Consider the following 19,417-nt stretch of genomic DNA (forward strand, 5'->3'; position numbering starts at 1 on the left):
TCAGTACTGTACAGCAATGTTGTACTGGGGTTGTAATAATTTTTTGTTGTTGTTGTTTGTAACTACATTTTTATTCTGGCAAAAGCTCTAGTGTAGACACAGTATACGCAGACTGCAATTAAGTGCTTTGCTACTGAAGCTTATTTTGTTCAGCAAACTGGAATAAGCTATATGAACAAAAACATTCTTTTGTCACTATAAGCTGCATCTATACTATAATACACCAGCAAATCTTTGTAGTGCAGACAAGGCCACAGTTACTAAATGCAATCCATTACAAGTATTGAATTTAGGAATCTAGATGTCACAATGGATTAACACTTGCTAGATTCACTTCTAGAACCTGGATTTAAATCTTAGTTCAGGTCACGAGAGAGAATATATTTGGTTCTGATATACTAATACAGTTACTTATCAGGCCTGGACATTACTGACCTAATAGGTGACACACCTGTAGAGTTGCTGAGGTGTGTTACATCAAGTGTTATTATTCGGAGTTCTGTTGATTTCATTGGTACAGTAGAACCTCAGAGTTACAAACTGACCGGTCAACCATACCCCTCATTTGGAACCAGAAGTATACAATCAGGCAGCAGCAGAGACGCAAAAAAAAACAAATACAGTACAGTACTGTGTTAAATGTAAACTACTAAAAAAGAGAAAGTTTAAAAAAGATTTGACAGGATAAGGAAATTGTTTATGTGCTTGTTTCATTTCAATTAAGATGCTGAAAGCATTTTTCTTCTGCATAATAATGTTTTAAAGATGTATTAAGTCAATGTTCAGTTGTAAACTTTTGAAAGAACAACCATAACGTTTTGTTCAGAGTTACGAACAACCTCCATTCCCATGATGTTCGTAACGCTGAGGTTTTACTGTACTACTTGCATTTCAGGCTAACTACATGCATAATTCTTTGCTGATTTGGGCCTTTGCTGATCATTGACCTTTCACTCCTTCTGAGCCATTATCAGTCCTGGTCCTGCAATGTGCTGGTGCAGTAGTCTTGCATTGACAGGGTGTGGATGTAGCAGTCTGCTCAAACACGACACAGTGCAAGAATGAGTACATAGGGTTGCTTTGTGTATTCAGGAAGCAGTTAATGTACTAAAAATAATTAGAGTATTTCAATATATCAAAATTTATTTTTTATTCCTCCCATCTCCAGAAAATACACTAGTCTGTAGACGGAGTAAAAAATTTTTAAATGACTTTTGCACTTAAGCTCCTAAGTCCCATTGACTTTTAAAGGCTCTTAGACTCCTAAGTGCCAAAGTCAATTTTGAAAAAAGATAAGCTCCTAAGTCATTTGGACACTTTTTGGAAATTTTACCTATTTTAGCCTACTAGTAATTTTTCATAAGTCATTTTGATATATTTTAAGTTTCATATTTCTTATTTTTGTAACTCAAGCAGCCACATAGATTTTTGTATCAAACATGCAGAACAGTGCTTTAATGACTCTCAACTGCAAAGAGCATAAATATGAGCGAGGAGGAGAGCTGCATGTAGCTGAATTCATGGTAGTTTTAGTGGGAATGTTTTCACTAGTGCAGACATGGCCAGAGAGGATTGCTCTGAGTTTTTAGAAATAGAATCCTTCATTCTTCCTCTCTTGAATCCTTTTCCCAGTGGACATAGCATAGTTATCATACTTCTGATCATGGTGGGTTGGGGAAATTCCCTCGGAACCCATCAACACTTAGTTAGCCAGAGGACTCTTTGCTGAGTAACTTTATGTAGCAACAATTTTTTCTGTCAATAGACAAAAACTAACAATCATAATATAAAACACATCCTTGGCAAGAGTGGAGGTGTATAAAAATACTGAGTGTTGGCTCTGAATAAACTTAGCATCCCTAACATTCTTTCTTCCTCCTCAGTTCACAGAAGGCCCTTTGCTGGATGGTCTGTACTGGGAGATGTGGTACAACAATAAAACCATGGCAGAAAACAAAAGTTTCATTTATTATGAGAATCTGCTTTTGGGGGTGCCTCGTGTTCGGCAGCTGAAAGTGAGAAATGGGTCATGCTCAATACCTGAGGATTTAAAGGATGAAATTAAAGAATGCTATGACGTTTATTCTGTTGCTAATGAAGATACTGCTCCTTTTGGGCTCCAGAATGGAACAGCGTATGTATTTCTCTCGCATCCACATAGCCAAGTGTGCGTTCTGCAATTCTGTGGGAGTTTTTAGCTGATTCTCCAGTGATATCTGGTACCTGCCAAAAGCAACATCTTAATTATTGTGTGTTCTGCATATAAACTCTTCATTTACAGTTAAATCTAAAACAGTTGTCAACTCTAAATTAGTTTCTTCCACCTGTATGAAATCAGTCTATTGGTTCTGTAGAAGACTCTGTTCTTGGCCTTACTGGTTTAGGTACATCCAAGTCTGCTACAAATGGGTATTTCCATTGCCTATAAATGCAATGTGATCTAAGGATGACAGTTGAAGCCAGAAGTCTCGACTTCTAATTCTGGGTTTTACTGCTTATTCACTGTGAGTCTTTGGTTAAATTGTCTTCCCCATGCACAAAGTGGAAATACTACTTGTCTCCCTCTCAGTGGTGTTTGTAAATTATTATATGAAAATGCTGCTTTTCGTTTCACTAAGAGAATACAACTCCCTGTGCCAGTTAAGAGTATTCTGTTGTCAAGACATAGTTAATTGAGTGTGACTTGTCATTATCTATCTTTATTATTAATTTTGTCTGTTAATATCAAGAGACCCTCTAGTGCTTCTTTCCAGGTTACAGATACCACAACTTTCTTATTAATCTCTCTTAAAAAAAAATCCCAATTGCTATAATTTACGTGATCAAGCTTGTGTATATGTGCTGTTACATATGAAAAGAGTAATTAATGTATTCCTTTCTTGCTGTCTTAAACTAGTTGGACTTACACCAGTGAACAAGATTTAAATGGGAGCAGCCACTGGGGGTTGATTGCCTCATACAGTGGGTCTGGTTATTATCAGGATCTGTCACGAAGCAGAGAGGAGACAGCTGCACAGATTGCTAACCTTAAGAAACACTTGTGGCTGGATAGAGGGACCAGAGCAGCCTTTATTGATTTCTCTGTGTACAATGCGAACATCAATCTATTCTGTATTGTCAGGTATTTATAAAACTTTGGATAGCATGTATGTTCTCTCAAATGACATTGCACAAACAGTAGATATGGGATCTGCTTTATTTTGTATCATGGGAATTGATCAATATGCACTGAATCTTATTACGTAGGTGAAGTGAGAGCCTCTTGGAACATTTCAGCAAAAGGAAGAGTTATTTGTATTGCTGATGATTTTTATCCCAAATGCTCACATTTGGATAGCCCTTTTAGTTGGTTGGCATCTACTCCCCTTGGGGAGTCACTAGAAAAGACACCTGAGTATCCTGTCCAGCACGTCCACAGAGCCTAGCCACCTTTCTCTTGTGTACTACTTCCTCCTAACTGACAATTTTGAAATGTCAGGGTTTTTTTAAAGGTTTTTTTTTCCCTAAGTAACTCCTGTTCGAAAAGAGAGTATGAATTTCTCATTGTGCTGGGTATTTCTGTCCACTATCGCTACCAAATATAGAAAAACATTGTACATTTGAAAAAGGTTAGCTGAAGGCAGTATAGCCTGGGTCAGATTATGAGAGTATCTTTTTGATGTTGAGGATGATTCATCCTAAATGAGTTAAGGAACCTTGTAGCTACGTGGAATGGGAAATTTATATTCGGAAAGATGTCCTACACAACTATGCTTTGTAAAAATCAGGATTTTTCCATGACTTTAAAAAAACCCAATATTTGCTTTAAATTATATTTATAAATGCAGTTACCAAAACAATCTGAAATCAGTGACTCTGTTCCAAAGGGACAGTGCTGAGTCTTAAAATAGTTGCACAAACAAAAATCCTTACATGTATTATTAACAGCACCTACAATGATGAAAAGGCCAACATTTTTGAAAATTGCTGGTTGAGGTGTTTTGATTACATTTAGCCTGGAAAGGGAAACTAGACAGACCAACTTCATCTCCTGGTACTCAGGTTACAGACAGTAGGGACCAAAGTGTGAGTGCAACAGAACATGTCTATATGCAAATTAGGGATTTGTATACATACAGTCTTGCCTTATACGATGTCTTGTATGTGTCACCAGAGTGCAAAATTGTGCACATACTTTAAAATGTTACCATACAGGAATTTCTAAATTAAACAACTTCCATCCTTAATAATTTTAGCTCTAAACATTTAAAAATTAAAACCCATGAAAATGTTTTTCTACTACTGTTAGATTTTTTTTGAAACTTCCTGCTGACAAATTTTAAAAGTCCAGGCTTATGCGGAAGTAATTTTCAGGGTATGTGTCTCAAACATAATATTTTTGTGTTCTCTTTTAAAATGCAGGTTATTAGTGGAGTTTCCAGCAACTGGAGGCCTCATTACATCTTGGCAGTTTCAGCCAGTGAAGCTTATCCACTACATTTCTACTTTTGATTTCTTCCTGGCAGCCTGTGAAGTGGCCTTTTGTCTCTTCACCCTTTATTATGTTGTAGAAGAGATCTTGGAAATTCGCATCCATAAACTGCATTACTTCAGGAGTCTCTGGAATTGTCTTGATATCCTCATCATTGTGGTGGGTAATGGCTTATGGATATGAATCTTTACGATATTCTAGTGCAGTTTAACTCCTCACTTAAAATCATCCCACTTAACATTGTTTTAATGTTACGTTGCCGATCAGTTAGGGAACATGCTTGTTTAAAGTTGTGCAATGCTGCCTGCTTTGTGCTCATCTTGCAGAAAGAACAGCCTGTTGGAGCTAGCTGGTGGGAGCTTGGAACCAGGGTGGACTGGCAGCCCCCCATCAGCTCCCTGCTCCCCTAAGTTCCCTGTGCGGCAGCTGCCAATTGCTGGCAGTTCAGCTGTCCTCCCCCCACTGCCATGTGTTGCTCCTTCCCTCTGCTTTGGAGCTGCTCCTGGGAGCCTCATGCTTGCCCTACAGTGGTGGTGGTGGTGGGGAAGAGGGGTGCTAATGTTAGGGTGTCCCCCTTCCCACTTCTCCTGCTCCCTGCTTACCCTATTTCCATGAGGGGGAAGGAAGGACAGGACAGGGCTCAGGATGGAGGGAGTATGCTGGCAGCAGCTGCTGTCTCAACTTCCTGAGCTACTTAAAAAGGCCATGTACTTAGAGTGTGGTGAACATACTTAAAGGGGTAACGTATGTCTCTCTCTCACACACAATGTGTGTCTCTGTCTCTCGCTGCCATGCTGTCTCCCCTCCCTCCATTCGTGCTGCCTTGTAGAGTGTGAGGCTACATTAACAACAATGGGTTAACCCTCGAGGGCTTAGCAGAGTTCTAGTTCATCATTTAGCAGTAAGGCATTCTCTGGGAAATATCCCACCCTCTGACTTCACCACCTCAGCCAAGCTTCACAATTATCATTGCTGTGTACAGTATGTCTGTGTGTGTGTATAGGGAACAATTTAATACTGTACACAGCAATGATGATTGTGAAGCTTGGTTGAGGTGGTGAAGTCAGAGGGTGAGATTTCATACACATACACACACAATAAGTTTTTTGTGTGTGTGTGTGTGTGTGTAACAAACGTGTGTGTGTAGTCTTTTGTCTGGTGGAAAAAATTTCTCCGGAACCCCCCCCTTTACATTAATTCTTATGGGGAAATTGGATTCGCTTAACATCGTTTCGTTTAAAGTCACATTTTTGAGAAACATAATTAGAATGTTAAGTGAGGCGTTACTGTACTGCTTTCTTTTAAGAGTTTTTCTGGAAGTGTTCAGTGCACTCAGCACTAGTAGCATGGGTATAGTGGACAAATGTGTGCTGAAGGGGACAATAACCACATTCTAATGACATGACTTCAGTGAGATTACTGATGGCAGAACATGCTATTCAGTGTAAGAAAGGGGATCACAATTTAGATGATTATGTATATTTTTGCTGAATTTCCTTGATTCTCCTATTCAGTGGCATCTTTAGGAGAAGATCTGCTCTGAAAGAATTCTACTGTGTACAGAGGGATTTTTAGCATCTCTCAGGTTTTTAACCTCCTTCCCTCTGTACAAAGCTATTTTGAAATAATTTCATTCCAGTGATTCATGAAGCTGCAGGGACAGCCATGAGGAGAGGAAACTCTAACAAATTCTGCATTACCATGGCGCTCTCATACTTCTAGACATCAAATACCAGCTGATGCAATGATTTTTGAGTGCCATTCCAGTGAAAACATCCTCTGCTTTAAAGCCAACACTTTTGGGTGTGGGTGTCTGAGTGTATTTGCAAAGTAATACTAACAAATCTTAGTGTTTTTATTCAGATATTTAGCCAGCTAATAAGTTCTGAACAACATTGCTTGCTACTTGCCAGCCAGACCCAAGTGCCAGAGTGCGTAGTTTGATTGCACAGCACAGCCTGCACCAGCATGTTTTCCATATAGTACATGTCAAGTCTGGCTTCCTGATAAAGTAGACAGAATGTTCTCTTCGTATGGGGTGAAAAATTGAGTTTTGAACTGCAGGCTCCTGTGTAATCCATGATGTAGGCTACTGTGCTGGGGCTTTGCCAACTTTGCTTTATACAAACACATTTACCAATAATGTAACAATTGAAATGAGCATGGTACCAGGGGCCAGCAGCTTCTGCATTTTACTCTAGACTCTGTTTCAGTGTTCTCTAGCTCATTCAGAGGAGAGGGCTGAGTTTTATGTGTAATTGTGGTCTATGGGCCAGGGTACAAATTCAGGACTGTATATTCCCACAGTGCACAGTGCTGTGTTCACTGATGTCATTAAAAGATTTTGATGATGATCAAGGGTGGAAGTTGACCATTGTGATAGTAGCTAAACATGTAGTTAGTAATTATTTGATCTGTGCATTATTGGCGCTTCATCACTCAGAGAGAAAATTTGCTCCATCTTTAGGCCTCCGTTACTCCTGCCCTTAATTTCTCTTTCTCTTCTTTCTCTGGTCTTTGTGAATCTCCTCTGTTCTTTTCTTTTCTCTTCTCTGCATTTCCTTCCCTCCAACAACTCCCATTTTCCAATCCCAGAGGGGTTCACTCCTGAAACCATGGTCCAGTCTATCTGCTAAAATGATCAATATAGGGACAAGGTAGTTGATCTGAGTCATTGTATCAGGCTGTCTGCAGCCTTACGCAGACATTAATGCATCGATTTAAACTATGCTCATGTTTAGAAGGTATTCTGCACACAGGAGGGCTAGAAACTTTATTTTAAGTGAAAGCTTTGATTCTGAATGTCCTGCAGACCACAATAAATGTCATGTGGGCTGGATCTAGTCCGTAGGCACTGACTGCACTTTTTTTTTTGTTTTTTTTGGGAAAGGCCAGTGTGGCAATCTATTTATGTAGTAGCATTCAAAACCTATTCAGTCAGTGTTTCTTATTGTTTATGTATTTCTTTTCTACTCAGCTATCAATAGCAGCTATAGGAATTAACATATATAGAAGGTCAACAGTGGACATGTTACTGAAGAAGCAGCTGGAAGATCAAAACACTTTCCCCAATTTTGAACCTTTGGCATATTGGCAAATACAGTTCAACAACATTGCTGCTGTCACTGTGTTTTTTGTCTGGATTAAGGTAAATCCTAATACTTCAGATTGGAATGAAGCTCTTTAACACACATGCTAATGTAACTGCAAGAAATATCTTTGATTTGTTTCTGCACCTTGGAAACAACCAGCTGCATTCCAGGCTTGCTCACATTTCTGCTGAGGCTAACCATGGAAAATTTCAGACCAAAAGCATAACTATGTGCAAGTGAAAACAGGGCTATAATCTTGAAACGTAATTGTAGAAAAAAGAATCAGTGAATATTGCTAATGCTAATAGTGCTCACAGTAAATTATATGAAAAAAATCAGTCCAGTCTTGTCATTCCTTAACCCAGTGACAAGTCACTAGCCTTAGTTAGTCCCTGTTCTCTCCCAGCCTGGTGGAGCTGTTGCCCTTTCATCAATCGACCCATATACAAAAGTCCTACAATGTTAAGACCTGGGTAGTTTCTAAAACGCATGGATTCCATGACTGCTGTGTTGAGGCTACACACTAATTAGTGTTAAATATGATAATGCTTTTGCTTTCCTGGAGTATTCCTTGTCACCTTTCACTTTTTTTGTTTTCTCCTCTTTTTGTGGCTTTTTATGATTTAGTCAAAACTGACATTATACCAGCAGCAAAGACTTAAACTAGGGCAGCTGGTCTAAAATGGTTTTCTGTCAAACCATTTCTCTGGAATGTCCATTCAGATGAATGGAATATTAGGATAAGAAGACTAGCTTCATTGAACCAGTAGTTGTTATGGATGTTGCTAAAGATATAGCCATTTAATAACTAAGCTTTAAAATGGAGCAAGTTCATACCTCTGCTTGTGCTGTTTTAATTTCTCTAGGTAAAGGCTAAATAATATTGGCAGTTTTTCATGCTGAAACTATTTTCACAATTGACACATGTAGAAACTTTTTTTAAAATGGGGATAGACTCTAATAATGACACCATCGGGTTCCATGCTTAATGTGTTTCAGTGATTTTCACAGCATGTGTGCTTGGTTTACAAGAAAAAAGAGGTCTTTCCTAACTCTCAGCCCTAACAGTTTATCCTAGGATCTGAGAGTCATGCTGGGTTATTCCTTCCACACATAATTTCTAGTAATAAAGTTTATTTGGTCTGAATCAGGCCCTCAGGGTTGCACCGGTGTCACAATCAGCCCTCAGTGGGTTTGCTCATGTACAACTCACCAGAACTAAAGTTAACAATTCTGCTGATGAGTGAAAGAATGGAATCCAGCTGAGGCTTAGCAGGGCCGAGTACAGTAAAAATTAGTAACAATTTAACTTGTATTACTTAAAATTAGTCGATATAACTCTGAATATGCCAAGAGAGCTAATTTATTGAGTAAGAAGGTGCTATATTTGTAGTCACTTTTCAGAATAGAACTGCACTTCAGATAGCTAGATTTTAGAGCAGCGATTTCCAACCTGAAGGGCACAGGGATTTCTGAAGGATCACGTGGGGCTGCCACTCTATATGTTCCTAGCTTTCCTTTCCCACAAGTGGCACCATATATTGTTGCCACTGCAACATTGCTTTCTGCACCTCTGGTAACAGACAGAAATTCTAAAGGGGGCTGTAACAGAATGAAAGGGTTGGGAATCACTGTTTTTGGAGGACCCTATTTTGACAGATTTCCATTGCCTGTAGCTGTAGGATACTTCTATTACAGCTTCACCACCTTGCAAGAAGTCGGTTATAAAGCATATAAAATTTCCTCTGGCTCTCCTATGATCTCATTTTATGCTTCCAAAATATTTTAGTGATCTATTAATTTCTGGAAATGAAGTTGATAGTAACTCAGTGTATCTTGATGTGGAGGAGGGAACCTTGAGATATAAATGCATACTACATGGGACTATTTAAAGTGCTCTGATAAATCCAGATCTTGCCATTTGAATGGCTCCCTCATGATAGATTTTTCTGTCCATGTCCGTCTTTGCTTTCTGTCCTCTAGATGTAATGAGTTCTAGAAGGAAACTTTTTTGTTAATGAACTGATGAAGCTATCTAATGGATGGGCATCTTAGCATTAGATCAGTGGAGAAAGAATTCCCTCTGTATACTTTAGGAAGTAAAACAAATTCAGTCAATCTACCAAGTGACTTGTGTATTCTATCACTATGATATAAAGTATAAAACAAAGCATAACTATGTGCAGTTTTTACACTCGAGATAGTAAATGTTAAGAAATAAAAATTGAAAATTCCTGACTGTCTATTTCTTTGTGTTTAAACAGAAAACAAAAAACCCAACAAGCCTGTATGGAGGTTTCGTAAGAAGGGATGCTTCAATATTTGTCCCCCTTCAAAATAGTTCTAATATTAGTAGCCCAACACTGCAATACAACCAATGTGCACATATAGTGGAGCAGGATTGGAAATTTGGTTCTCCCTCAATGAATTTTCCTCTCATTTCTAGTTATGAGTGTTTTGGTAGAAGAGAGATTTCTAAAAATAAAAGTAGTTTGATTTTCTGTGTCTTCAATATTAAGTGCTATCAGATTTGAATACACTCTGCATGTGAAAGGTTGGAAAGCTGCTCATTCATTAGTAGTTGTCTGTCTTGTTTTTACATCTATTTCTCTCTTTTTTAACAGCTCTTCAAATTTGTCAGCTTCAACAGAACAATGAACCAGTTATCCACCACCATGTCTCGCTGTGCCAAAGATGTCATTGGCTTTGCTATTATGTTTTTCATTATTTTCTTAGCATATGCTCAGCTGGCTTACCTTGTGTTTGGCACTCAAGTTGATGACTTCAGCACTTTCCAAGAGTGTGTGTAAGTATAATAATAAAAAACAGTTCTTCAGTACATCAGCAAATGACCTCAGCTACCTCATTGAAGACAGGAGGTTTTATTATAGCTCCCAGATAAATGTAAAAGTTCTAGAGAACTGATTTTGTAGGTATATGGGATTTCTAAAAACTGTAAGTTAAACTTTCTAAAAACTGGTTCAATATACTTTTGTTGAAAAAAATAAATTGTCACTCTACAATACAGAATAGGACAATTGCATATAATAAATTAAATCATTTTCCTAAGAACTGCAAGTATGTCCTGACAAAAATTATATTAAACATAAAGACTTCCACTTTTTTTCTTAACATCTGAAGAGATGGGCAACTCTTTCAAATAAATGGAAGTTATAGAGTTTTGAGAATTTATCACTGACCGTTTGTTACTTTACATTGCAGTAGTGACATACATTTAGTTACTGAGTGATTGCATAGTACCCTAAAAACTGCAGAACATCCTGATAACTACATGTAACTAATAGTTAAACATTGCTTACTAGATAGTAATTATTCCAAGTTGTACAGCGTAATGGTGATTTTAAAATGTCTTATAATGTGTAAAGAGAGGTTGGATTTAGTTCAGATAGGTTCTACTCCACTGTGACTGTGAGGATATTAGTGATGGGCATGAAAATCTAATTAGCGCAGAAACTGACTATCATTCAAAAAAATATAGTTCCCCACCACGCTTCCTCTCCCCTCCATAGCACTAGATAATGAAAATGCATCGCTAAAATAGAGTGAAGTGTCACAAAGTGCTGCCAGAATTCAAAAATGTTTTAACAGGTGGACATGTTTTTGTTTTGTTTTTAAAGCTTTACTCAGTTCCGCATCATTTTGGGAGACTTTAACTTTACAGAGGTTGAAGAAGCAAACAGAGTTTTGGGACCAATTTATTTCACTACATTTGTGTTCTTTATGTTCTTCATTCTTTTGGTACGTAAGCCTTTGTTTATGGAGCAGGGCAAGTGTCACACTTGAGTTTTCAGTTACTTTCATCTTAACATCTCTCTCTCCTATTATTTTTGGGTGACAGTAAGCATACAACACAACTGGGAACTTAACCTTTCACAGATGCTCATCTTTACACTCTATTTATCTTTCAAAATAAAGTTGCATTGCATTGCCCTGCCCTCGCCACAGCCCTTCAAATGTTTTCCTGATTCAAGAATATTTTATTTCTTCTGAAATCTAGCCAGTGACCTGCTATATAAGCTCCTCACAAGGTTCCCTTTCGAGAAAAAAATAATGAAAATAATGCTTTTTGCGTGCGAATGGAACACTTATTTCAGAGTAGTCTTAGTAATGCCTATCATATAGACTTGTGCAAAGACACTTATTGGGCATAAATGTGCCTTATTGGTATTTTGATACATATATTTACTCACTTTGTAATTGCTTCTTTCAAGTACTTAGTGTATGTCTGATAAATTGAATATTTGACACATGTAGCAATTTGAAATGGTTGACTTTTATTTCCTGATATTTATATAGCAATTAAATTCTTATCAAACTTCATATTCGGGAAATATAGATGTGCACAGTAACAGGTGGCTTTTTAGACCTGCTCTATACTAAAAATACAACTGCATTTGTAATCAGATAGTTACGCTGTCATCTCACCTGGTTAAAACAGAACAGTTGTATCCACACACAAGCTTTTACCATAATACAGCTATGTTTGTAGTGCATATATGTCATGTGGTCTAAATTCATGTAATAACTGCCTTCTGGGAAAATCTGGGCAGCAGTCTGAAACCATCTTAGCAGGGGATAGTTGGGACAGGAGAGCATATAATGCAGAAGAGAACTAGCATCTCATGGGACAGAACCCTCTGAGATGTCTTACCACAGCAAAGAATGGTCAGGTAAGTGACATGGGCAGGATTGGGGTCCCATCAACAGTACAACGAAAGTGTGCCAAACTGTAACAGGAAGATATCTGAGTGCTTAGATAGACTGCTGGCAAGGTAGAACACTATTAACTGCCACAACTATTTGGAATAATAATTAGTAATAATCAATTAACTATGTTGTTCACTGGTTACATTCTCAGTTAATATTTGTTGTGGGATATCTTGGCTGTTCAATTTTACTTTCTAACTAAGGTCACTCCTCCCTTTATGGATGCACTTTTTTTTTTTTTTTTTTTAAATAGACGACTTTGTAGGATTTTTGTGAGATTGCTACCACTAGGGTATAGTAGTAGTAATAGTCAGGTATACTGTTAAACTCTAGAATTGTATTTTTTAAGCTGAATTTTTACATTTGATTTTTAAACAGAACATGTTTTTGGCCATTATCAATGATACTTATTCAGAGGTCAAATCAGATATGGCCCAGCAGAAGGCGGAAATGGAACTGTCTGATCTTATCAAAAAGGTAAAAAAGTTTTGTTACAAATACTGATATTGTATTGGCCAGGTTCCAGGCTCATTTCTGCCTGGTTTACTGTATAAAATACTAAACTGCTATATGGGCAACACTGAGTCAAACCAATCTCCTGCTGAATAAAGCAAAAAACCCAATGGGCAGTAAAGGCGAGTCAGTCAGAATTAAGTACAAATTAAAATGGATTATGTAATTTCATGTTGGTTTCTAGTAACCTGAGACTTGGGACATTGAATCCAATCTGATATACTGGAGTAGCTGAATCGGCATTGATAATTTCTGATGTGGAACTGGATTAGACTAAACCTCTAAATCTGTCAGGGTTTAGTTTCCTTGCTTTATTTTATTTTGAATTATTTTGAATTCTGACTTGCAGTAACTTTTACTGCACAATCATACGTGCAGGGTGTCACACATTCGTATGTACGGTAAAAGCTGTTTTATCTCGCACTTCGCCAGTCGGAAAGCTCTATAAACTGGCATTTCTGATCTTCATTGAAATTCCAGTTTATAGTCCAGTTGGTGTGGGGCCAGCAGGGGGTTAGGGCTGCTCCTAGGCAGAGGCTCGGTAGGCGGCTCTGGATGCTGCCTCTGCTTGCAGGCGCCACCCCTGGAGTTCCCGTTGGCCATGGTTCTGCCTCGGAGCACCCAGGACAGGTAAATGGCTAAATTTGTAGCCAGCATACTTTAAAGATTTGAATGTGATTATTAAAGTAGAGGAGAAAACTAAAAGTGTTACGTTGTTGGAATGAGGTGGTACAAAATTGCATCCCCAGAATTTATTTCAAAATTAGATTGTGATTTACAAAATGAATAAACTAAATAATATGTTGTTTTACACCCAGAACTATGGGCGGGAATTTTCAAAGGTGCCTAACATAGTTAAAAACTCAACTCCCATTGACTTCAGTGGGAGTTGGGTATCTGAATCCCTTAGGCTCCTTTGGAATCCTAGCCAGTGGTTGCAAGTATGCCTACCATAATTCATAGAAACAGGGAAATGAGACACGAATAAGATTTATTGGGTTATCTTGTCCATTCAGGCCATGAGGGCCTGTTGCAATACATCCTAGAATACTCAAGGAGCTGACTGAGGAGATATCTGAGCCATTAACTATTATCTTCTAAAAGTCACGGAAGACAGGAGAGATTCCACAGGTGCCCATCTATAAAAAGTGAAATAAAGACAGTCCGGGGAATTACAGACCAGTCAGCTTAACTTCAGTACCTGGAAAGATAATGGAACAAATAATTAAGCAATCAGTTTGCAAACACCTAGAGGATAATTAAACACATGGATTGGTCAAGACCAAATCATGTCAAACCAACCTAATAGCTTTCTTTGACAGGGTAACAAGCTGTGAATGTGGAGAAATGGTAGATGTGATATATTTTGCCTTTAGTAAGCCTTTTGATACTGTCTCACGTGACCTCATAAACAAACTAGGGAAATGCAACCTAGATGGAGCTACTATAAGGTGGGTGCATAACTGGTTGGGAAACCATTCCTAGAGAGTAGTTATCAGTGATTCAGTCAAGCTGGAAGGGCATAACAAGTGAGGCCCCCCAGGAATCAGTTCTGGGTCCGGTTCTGTTCAATATCTTAATCAATGATTTAGATAATGGCATAGAGAGTCCACTTATAAAGTTTGTAGCCGATACCAAGCTGAGAGGGGTTGCATGTGGTTTGGAGGATAGGATTAAAATTCAAAATGATCTGGACAAACTGGACAAATGGTCTGAAGTAAATAGGATGAAATTCAATAATGGCAAATGCAAAGTACTCCATTTAGGAAGGAACAATCAGTTGCACACACACACAATGGGAAATGACTGCTCAGGAAGGAGTAGGCGGAAAGGGATCTGGGGGTCATAGTGGATCACAAGCTAAGTATGAGGCAACAGTGTAAAACTGTTGCCAAAAAAAACAACGTTCTGGGATGTATTAGCAGGAGTGTCATAAGCAAGATACAAGAAGTAATTCTTCTGCTCTACTCCGCACTGATTAGTCCTCAGCTGGAGTATTTTGTCCAGTTCTGGGCACCACAAATCAGGAAAGATGCAGACAAATTGGAGAAAGTCCAGAGAAGAGCAACAAAAACGATGAGTGGTCTAGAAAACATGACCTATGAGGGAAGACTGAGAAAATTGGGTTTGTTTAGTTTGGAGAAGGCTGAGAGGGGACGTGATAGTTTTCAAGTACATCAAAGGTTATTACAGGGAGGGAGGGAGGGAGGATGATTGTTCTCGTTAACCTCTGATGATAGGACAAGAAGCAATGGGCTTAAATTGCAGCAAGGGAGGTTTAGGTTGAAAAACTTCCTTACTGTCAGGGAAGTTAATCACTGGGCTAAATAGCCTTGGGACGTTGTGGAATCTCCATAATTGGAGATTTTTAAGAGTGGGTTAGACAAATATCTGTCAGGGATGGTCTAGAACAGCAGTTCTCAAACTGTGGGTCGCCACCCCAAAGTAGGTTGCCACCCCATTTTAATGGGGTCGCCTGGGCTGGCTTAGACTTGCCGAAGCCCAAGCCCCACAACCTTCAGCCCTGCGTGTCGGGGCTCATGTTGCTGGCCCCCTGCCTGGGGCTGAAGCTCTTGGGCTTCGGCTTTATCCCCCACCTGCCGCCCAGGGCAGCAAGACTTGGGCAGGCTCAAGCTTCGGTGCCCCTTCCTGGAGTCGTATAATAATTTTTGTTGTCAGAAGGGAATTGCAGTGCAATGAAGTTTGAGAACCCCTAGTCTAGAGGATAATACTTTGTCCTACCATGAGTGCAGGGGACTGGACTAGATGACGGCTCGAGGTCCCTTCCACTCCTATGATTATATGATTCGATCTAGTGCTTGTCATAAAATATTAAATGAGATTTGACTTCATTCAGGAATGCAAGCAATCTTCTTTACATGAAACAACAAGCAAAACAAAGTTAAATATGCCATTAGAAGTAAGGTTTTATTTTCTCTCATTTTATTTTCTCTGTTAGGGATACAATAAGGCCATGATTAAACTTAAATTGAAAAAAACTACTGTTGATGACATTTCAGAGAACTTGCGACAAGGTGGGGGAAAGTTAAACTTCGATGAACTACGACAGGATCTCAAGGGGTAAGGAAACCAGTATTTTGTATCTTAAACAATATTCCCAAGGGACTTGTGATGCAAAGAATCTTTCTGATTTCCTCAAGACCTGTAGGGTGTGAGGGGGAGGAACATTGTTAAAGTACATTAATGCAAATAAAAACAATATGTAGGAATGCTTCCATGTCATGTGGGTTGCTAATAAAACTTACGCTTCCTTTTGTATCTAACAGAAGGGTTTTTATGTAAATAAATAGGGTGCTGGAAAATCTGCAGTGTTTCAGGAAAGTCCAAGGGCATTGCAGAAACAAACCCCCCCCAAAAAATGAGGGGTGGGGGAAGAGGAAAAATAATGGCTAATGGTGTGAGCTGGAGTGAGGTAACTAACTTTTCTTGGCTAGCTGCATCGTACCACCTGTAAGTTGGACCCTTCCCCTTCATGGTGAGTGAGGATCAGCAGAGAAGTTTTGGCACCATTATTGAAGAGGACTGGTAACAATTCATGGAGAGAATTTAAGTAGGACCCTGCTCAAAAGGCTTACCAACTATTGCCCTCTTTCTAGCCACCTTATTTTTGGAAGGTTTAGAAGTTGGCATTTGAGCAACTTATTTGCATTTTTGATTCAGCATGTGTTCTCCATTCTGACAAGGGGTTTTAGGCATATGTATGGTATGAAGGTAATATTAAAATCCATAGAGAACAATCTTTCCAGTGATGGATGCAAGCTGATTTTTTTTCCAGATCTCTCAATAGCCTTTGAGTCTGACTTGCCTGCAGGATTTCATGAAGATGGATGGGGGTTGTCTTATAGTAGATGTGTTCCTGTCTCATTGACAAAGACAGGCAAATGAAGAACCTTTCCTCTCTCAAGTGCTCTTGTAAATGGGGTCTCGTAAAGTGTCATTTTGTCATCTGTCCTGTTAAGCAGAATCTGGGGTAGTTCATGAAATGTTTTGGTCTGCAGAGCCACCTGCATGCAGTTGATAGTTAGGACTAGAGCTCCTGTTGATCGGACAGAGATACTGCATTCTCCGTTTTTTCAGTGCTAGTCACAACTAGGGATATGGATAAGAGGAAACTGTCTTAAATGCAATCTAGAGAAAAGAGAGAGATGCTGTTAGGCAGGGGAAAAAAACCTCTAAAGCAATGGGCTGGGGCAAGACTGTTGGTGATATGTACCCAAGTTTTGCCAGCATAGTTAGTGGGCTTGGATTCATGATGGGAAAGCTTGTAGGCAGCAGAGAATTAAGCATGTTCTTTGGCTTTTAGAGAATTTGCTGTAAAGACTTTTTGTTGTCTCTTCCTCTCCCCCCTCACACCCAACATTTTTCGCAGAACATCAGATAAAAAGGAGGTCTATTTTATCATCTTTTCAGGAAAGGTCACACGGATGCAGAGATTGAAGCAATATTTACTAAGTATGACCAGGATGGGGATCAGGAATTGACAGAACATGAACATCAGCAAATGAGAGATGATCTAGAGAAAGAGAGGGTAAGTCATCCTTTAGGGCAATTGGAAGACCTTGAACACCATCAGTTGGGTCAGTGGAGTTTCTAAGCACCAATTCTCATTTGCATTTGATTTAGACTTAGCCAACCTAATAGATTAGTAACATTCACTCCCAGCAAAACTATAAAAGGGTGAAAAGTAGTTCAGTGAATGAGGTCATGCAGCCTTGACCTTCAGTCCACAGGTGAAAGTCTATGGATAAAATTTGTTTTTCATGAAGGAGGATCTGGATCTGGACAGGAGCTCTCTACCACGTCCCATGAGTGGTCGAAGCTTCCCTCGCAGTCTGGATGACTCTGAAGAGGACGATGATGAGGACAGTGGACACAGCTCTAGAAGAAGAGGTAGCAGCTCTAGTGGGGTTTCATATGAAGAGTTCCAAGTGTAAGTGCAAGCAGTGCTGCAACGTGTGGGGTTTTTAAAATATATATTGCCCTCCAGTATAATTCTGGGTATTAATCAAATGAAATCTAAGAAATGTGTAACAAAGCTAACTGTGTAAATAGCTATTTGTCACTTGAAATCTATTGTCTGCATTTAAAGTTGTTGTTAGAGGATCCTGGATGAAAATGGAAACAAAAGAAATAGTAGCTCCAGGTTTAAATAAATAACCAACTCAAAAAAAAAATTGGTGCAAAATGAAGGTCACTTACCTGTAACTGAGGATCTTCAGGATGGACCTGCATATTCAGTGCAGCACCGATTGGCACAGCCCAAAAGTAGAAATATGCAGAGGACACTTGAAATATGGGGTTTTCCTACTTTAATTTGGTTGGTTTCTACTGAGGGCATGTCTGTATGGCAGTTTAGTGTGCAGCAAGCCCCGTCGTGATTCTGCGGCACATTAACTGGCACCCAGTTGATGTGGAGGACACTAGTGCATTGTAGATTCACATCCTGGCTTGCCACGCACTAAATCATTGTGTAGACAAGCCCTGAGTCTCTTTTGTATAATTACTGTAAGAATTAGCCAAATCACACCAGAGTCCAAGTTAACACCTCTGCTCTCAGGTGTTTGTGGAAGAATTTCATCCATGCTCATACAGTGGCTGACAACCTGAAAGAAACATTGTCAATGTTAAACTAGTTCTAAAAGCCTGCTCTGCTCTTCTTTCATCAGACAAAAATCAAGGTTATTGTACATTCAAATAGAACTAAAGGATTGGCAGGAATTTGTATTACTTACACCTGTATATTTGGCTGAAATGGTCTCTCTCTATAGGCCCCAGTCACAGCAAGGATGAATGAAGTGGTTATGACCAGCGGTGCCACCAGCACTCCAAGCGTGTGCCTGGGGCAGCAAGCCATGGGGGGAGGTGCCCTGCCGGTCCCTGCGAAGGCGGCAGTCAGGCTGCCTGCGGCGGCTTGCCTGTGGGAGGTCCCCCGGTCCTGTGGTTTCGGAGGCCATTTGGTGGCAGGTACGCCGAAGCCACGGGACCGGTGGATCTCCTGCAGGCAAGCTGCTGAATCCACAGGACTGGGGACCTCCTGCAGGTGTGCCGCCGAAGGCTGCTTGCCTGCCTTGCTTGGGGTGGCAAAAAAGCTAGAGCCACCCTGGTTATGACTTAGAGTTGCTAGAACCTGATTGACCATCTTCCTTGTTCAGTAGTAACTGTGTGTAATGATCCCAAACTATACTAGTTAACATGTCTGCAATCAAATGCCTGTGGGTCAGATGTATTTTCCTTATCCCCGTATAGGATGTAGAACATATCAGTTCATTTGCTTGGGATGGGATTAACTTCATTAGAAATATTACAGCATAATTAACACTTGTTACTTGCTTTCTAAATGGCCTTCACTTTAAAACATTCCATTAACTTTAAGGTTGTCTGCTATGTTCACCAGCTTTTATATGAAACTCGTTTGACAGAGGGATGGGTGAGTAATTAGGTAACTAGATCAAGGGAAAAAATAAAGCTAGATGCTGTATTTCTGTAGACCATGATTGTAGAAAATGGTTATATGTATAAAAAAAACATTATGCGAGCTTGTAAACATATAGCTCAGTTAGAGTACATACAGACCTGGATATGGAACCCTTCA

At 39.4% G+C, this 19,417-nt stretch overlaps 1 protein-coding gene across 1 annotated transcript in view; it reads left to right on the forward strand.

Annotated features, from left to right (window-relative positions):
• Window positions 1–19,417, forward strand: part of PKD2 (polycystin 2, transient receptor potential cation channel) — a 41,740-nt gene that overhangs the window by 17,591 nt on the left and 4,732 nt on the right. Inside the window, exons 4-13 of the mRNA XM_075066147.1 lie at window positions 1,884–2,134; window positions 2,897–3,121; window positions 4,402–4,630; window positions 7,449–7,619; window positions 10,188–10,369; window positions 11,202–11,322; window positions 12,670–12,768; window positions 15,764–15,885; window positions 17,236–17,353; window positions 17,592–17,755. Of these exons, the coding sequence (XP_074922248.1) occupies window positions 1,884–2,134; window positions 2,897–3,121; window positions 4,402–4,630; window positions 7,449–7,619; window positions 10,188–10,369; window positions 11,202–11,322; window positions 12,670–12,768; window positions 15,764–15,885; window positions 17,236–17,353; window positions 17,592–17,755 (1,682 nt within the window). The remainder of the gene's footprint in view (window positions 1–1,883; window positions 2,135–2,896; window positions 3,122–4,401; window positions 4,631–7,448; window positions 7,620–10,187; window positions 10,370–11,201; window positions 11,323–12,669; window positions 12,769–15,763; window positions 15,886–17,235; window positions 17,354–17,591; window positions 17,756–19,417) is intronic.

Source organism: Chelonoidis abingdonii, chromosome 5, assembly GCF_003597395.2.
Source record: "Chelonoidis abingdonii isolate Lonesome George chromosome 5, CheloAbing_2.0, whole genome shotgun sequence".
NCBI classification, from domain to species: Eukaryota; Metazoa; Chordata; order Testudines; family Testudinidae; genus Chelonoidis; species Chelonoidis abingdonii.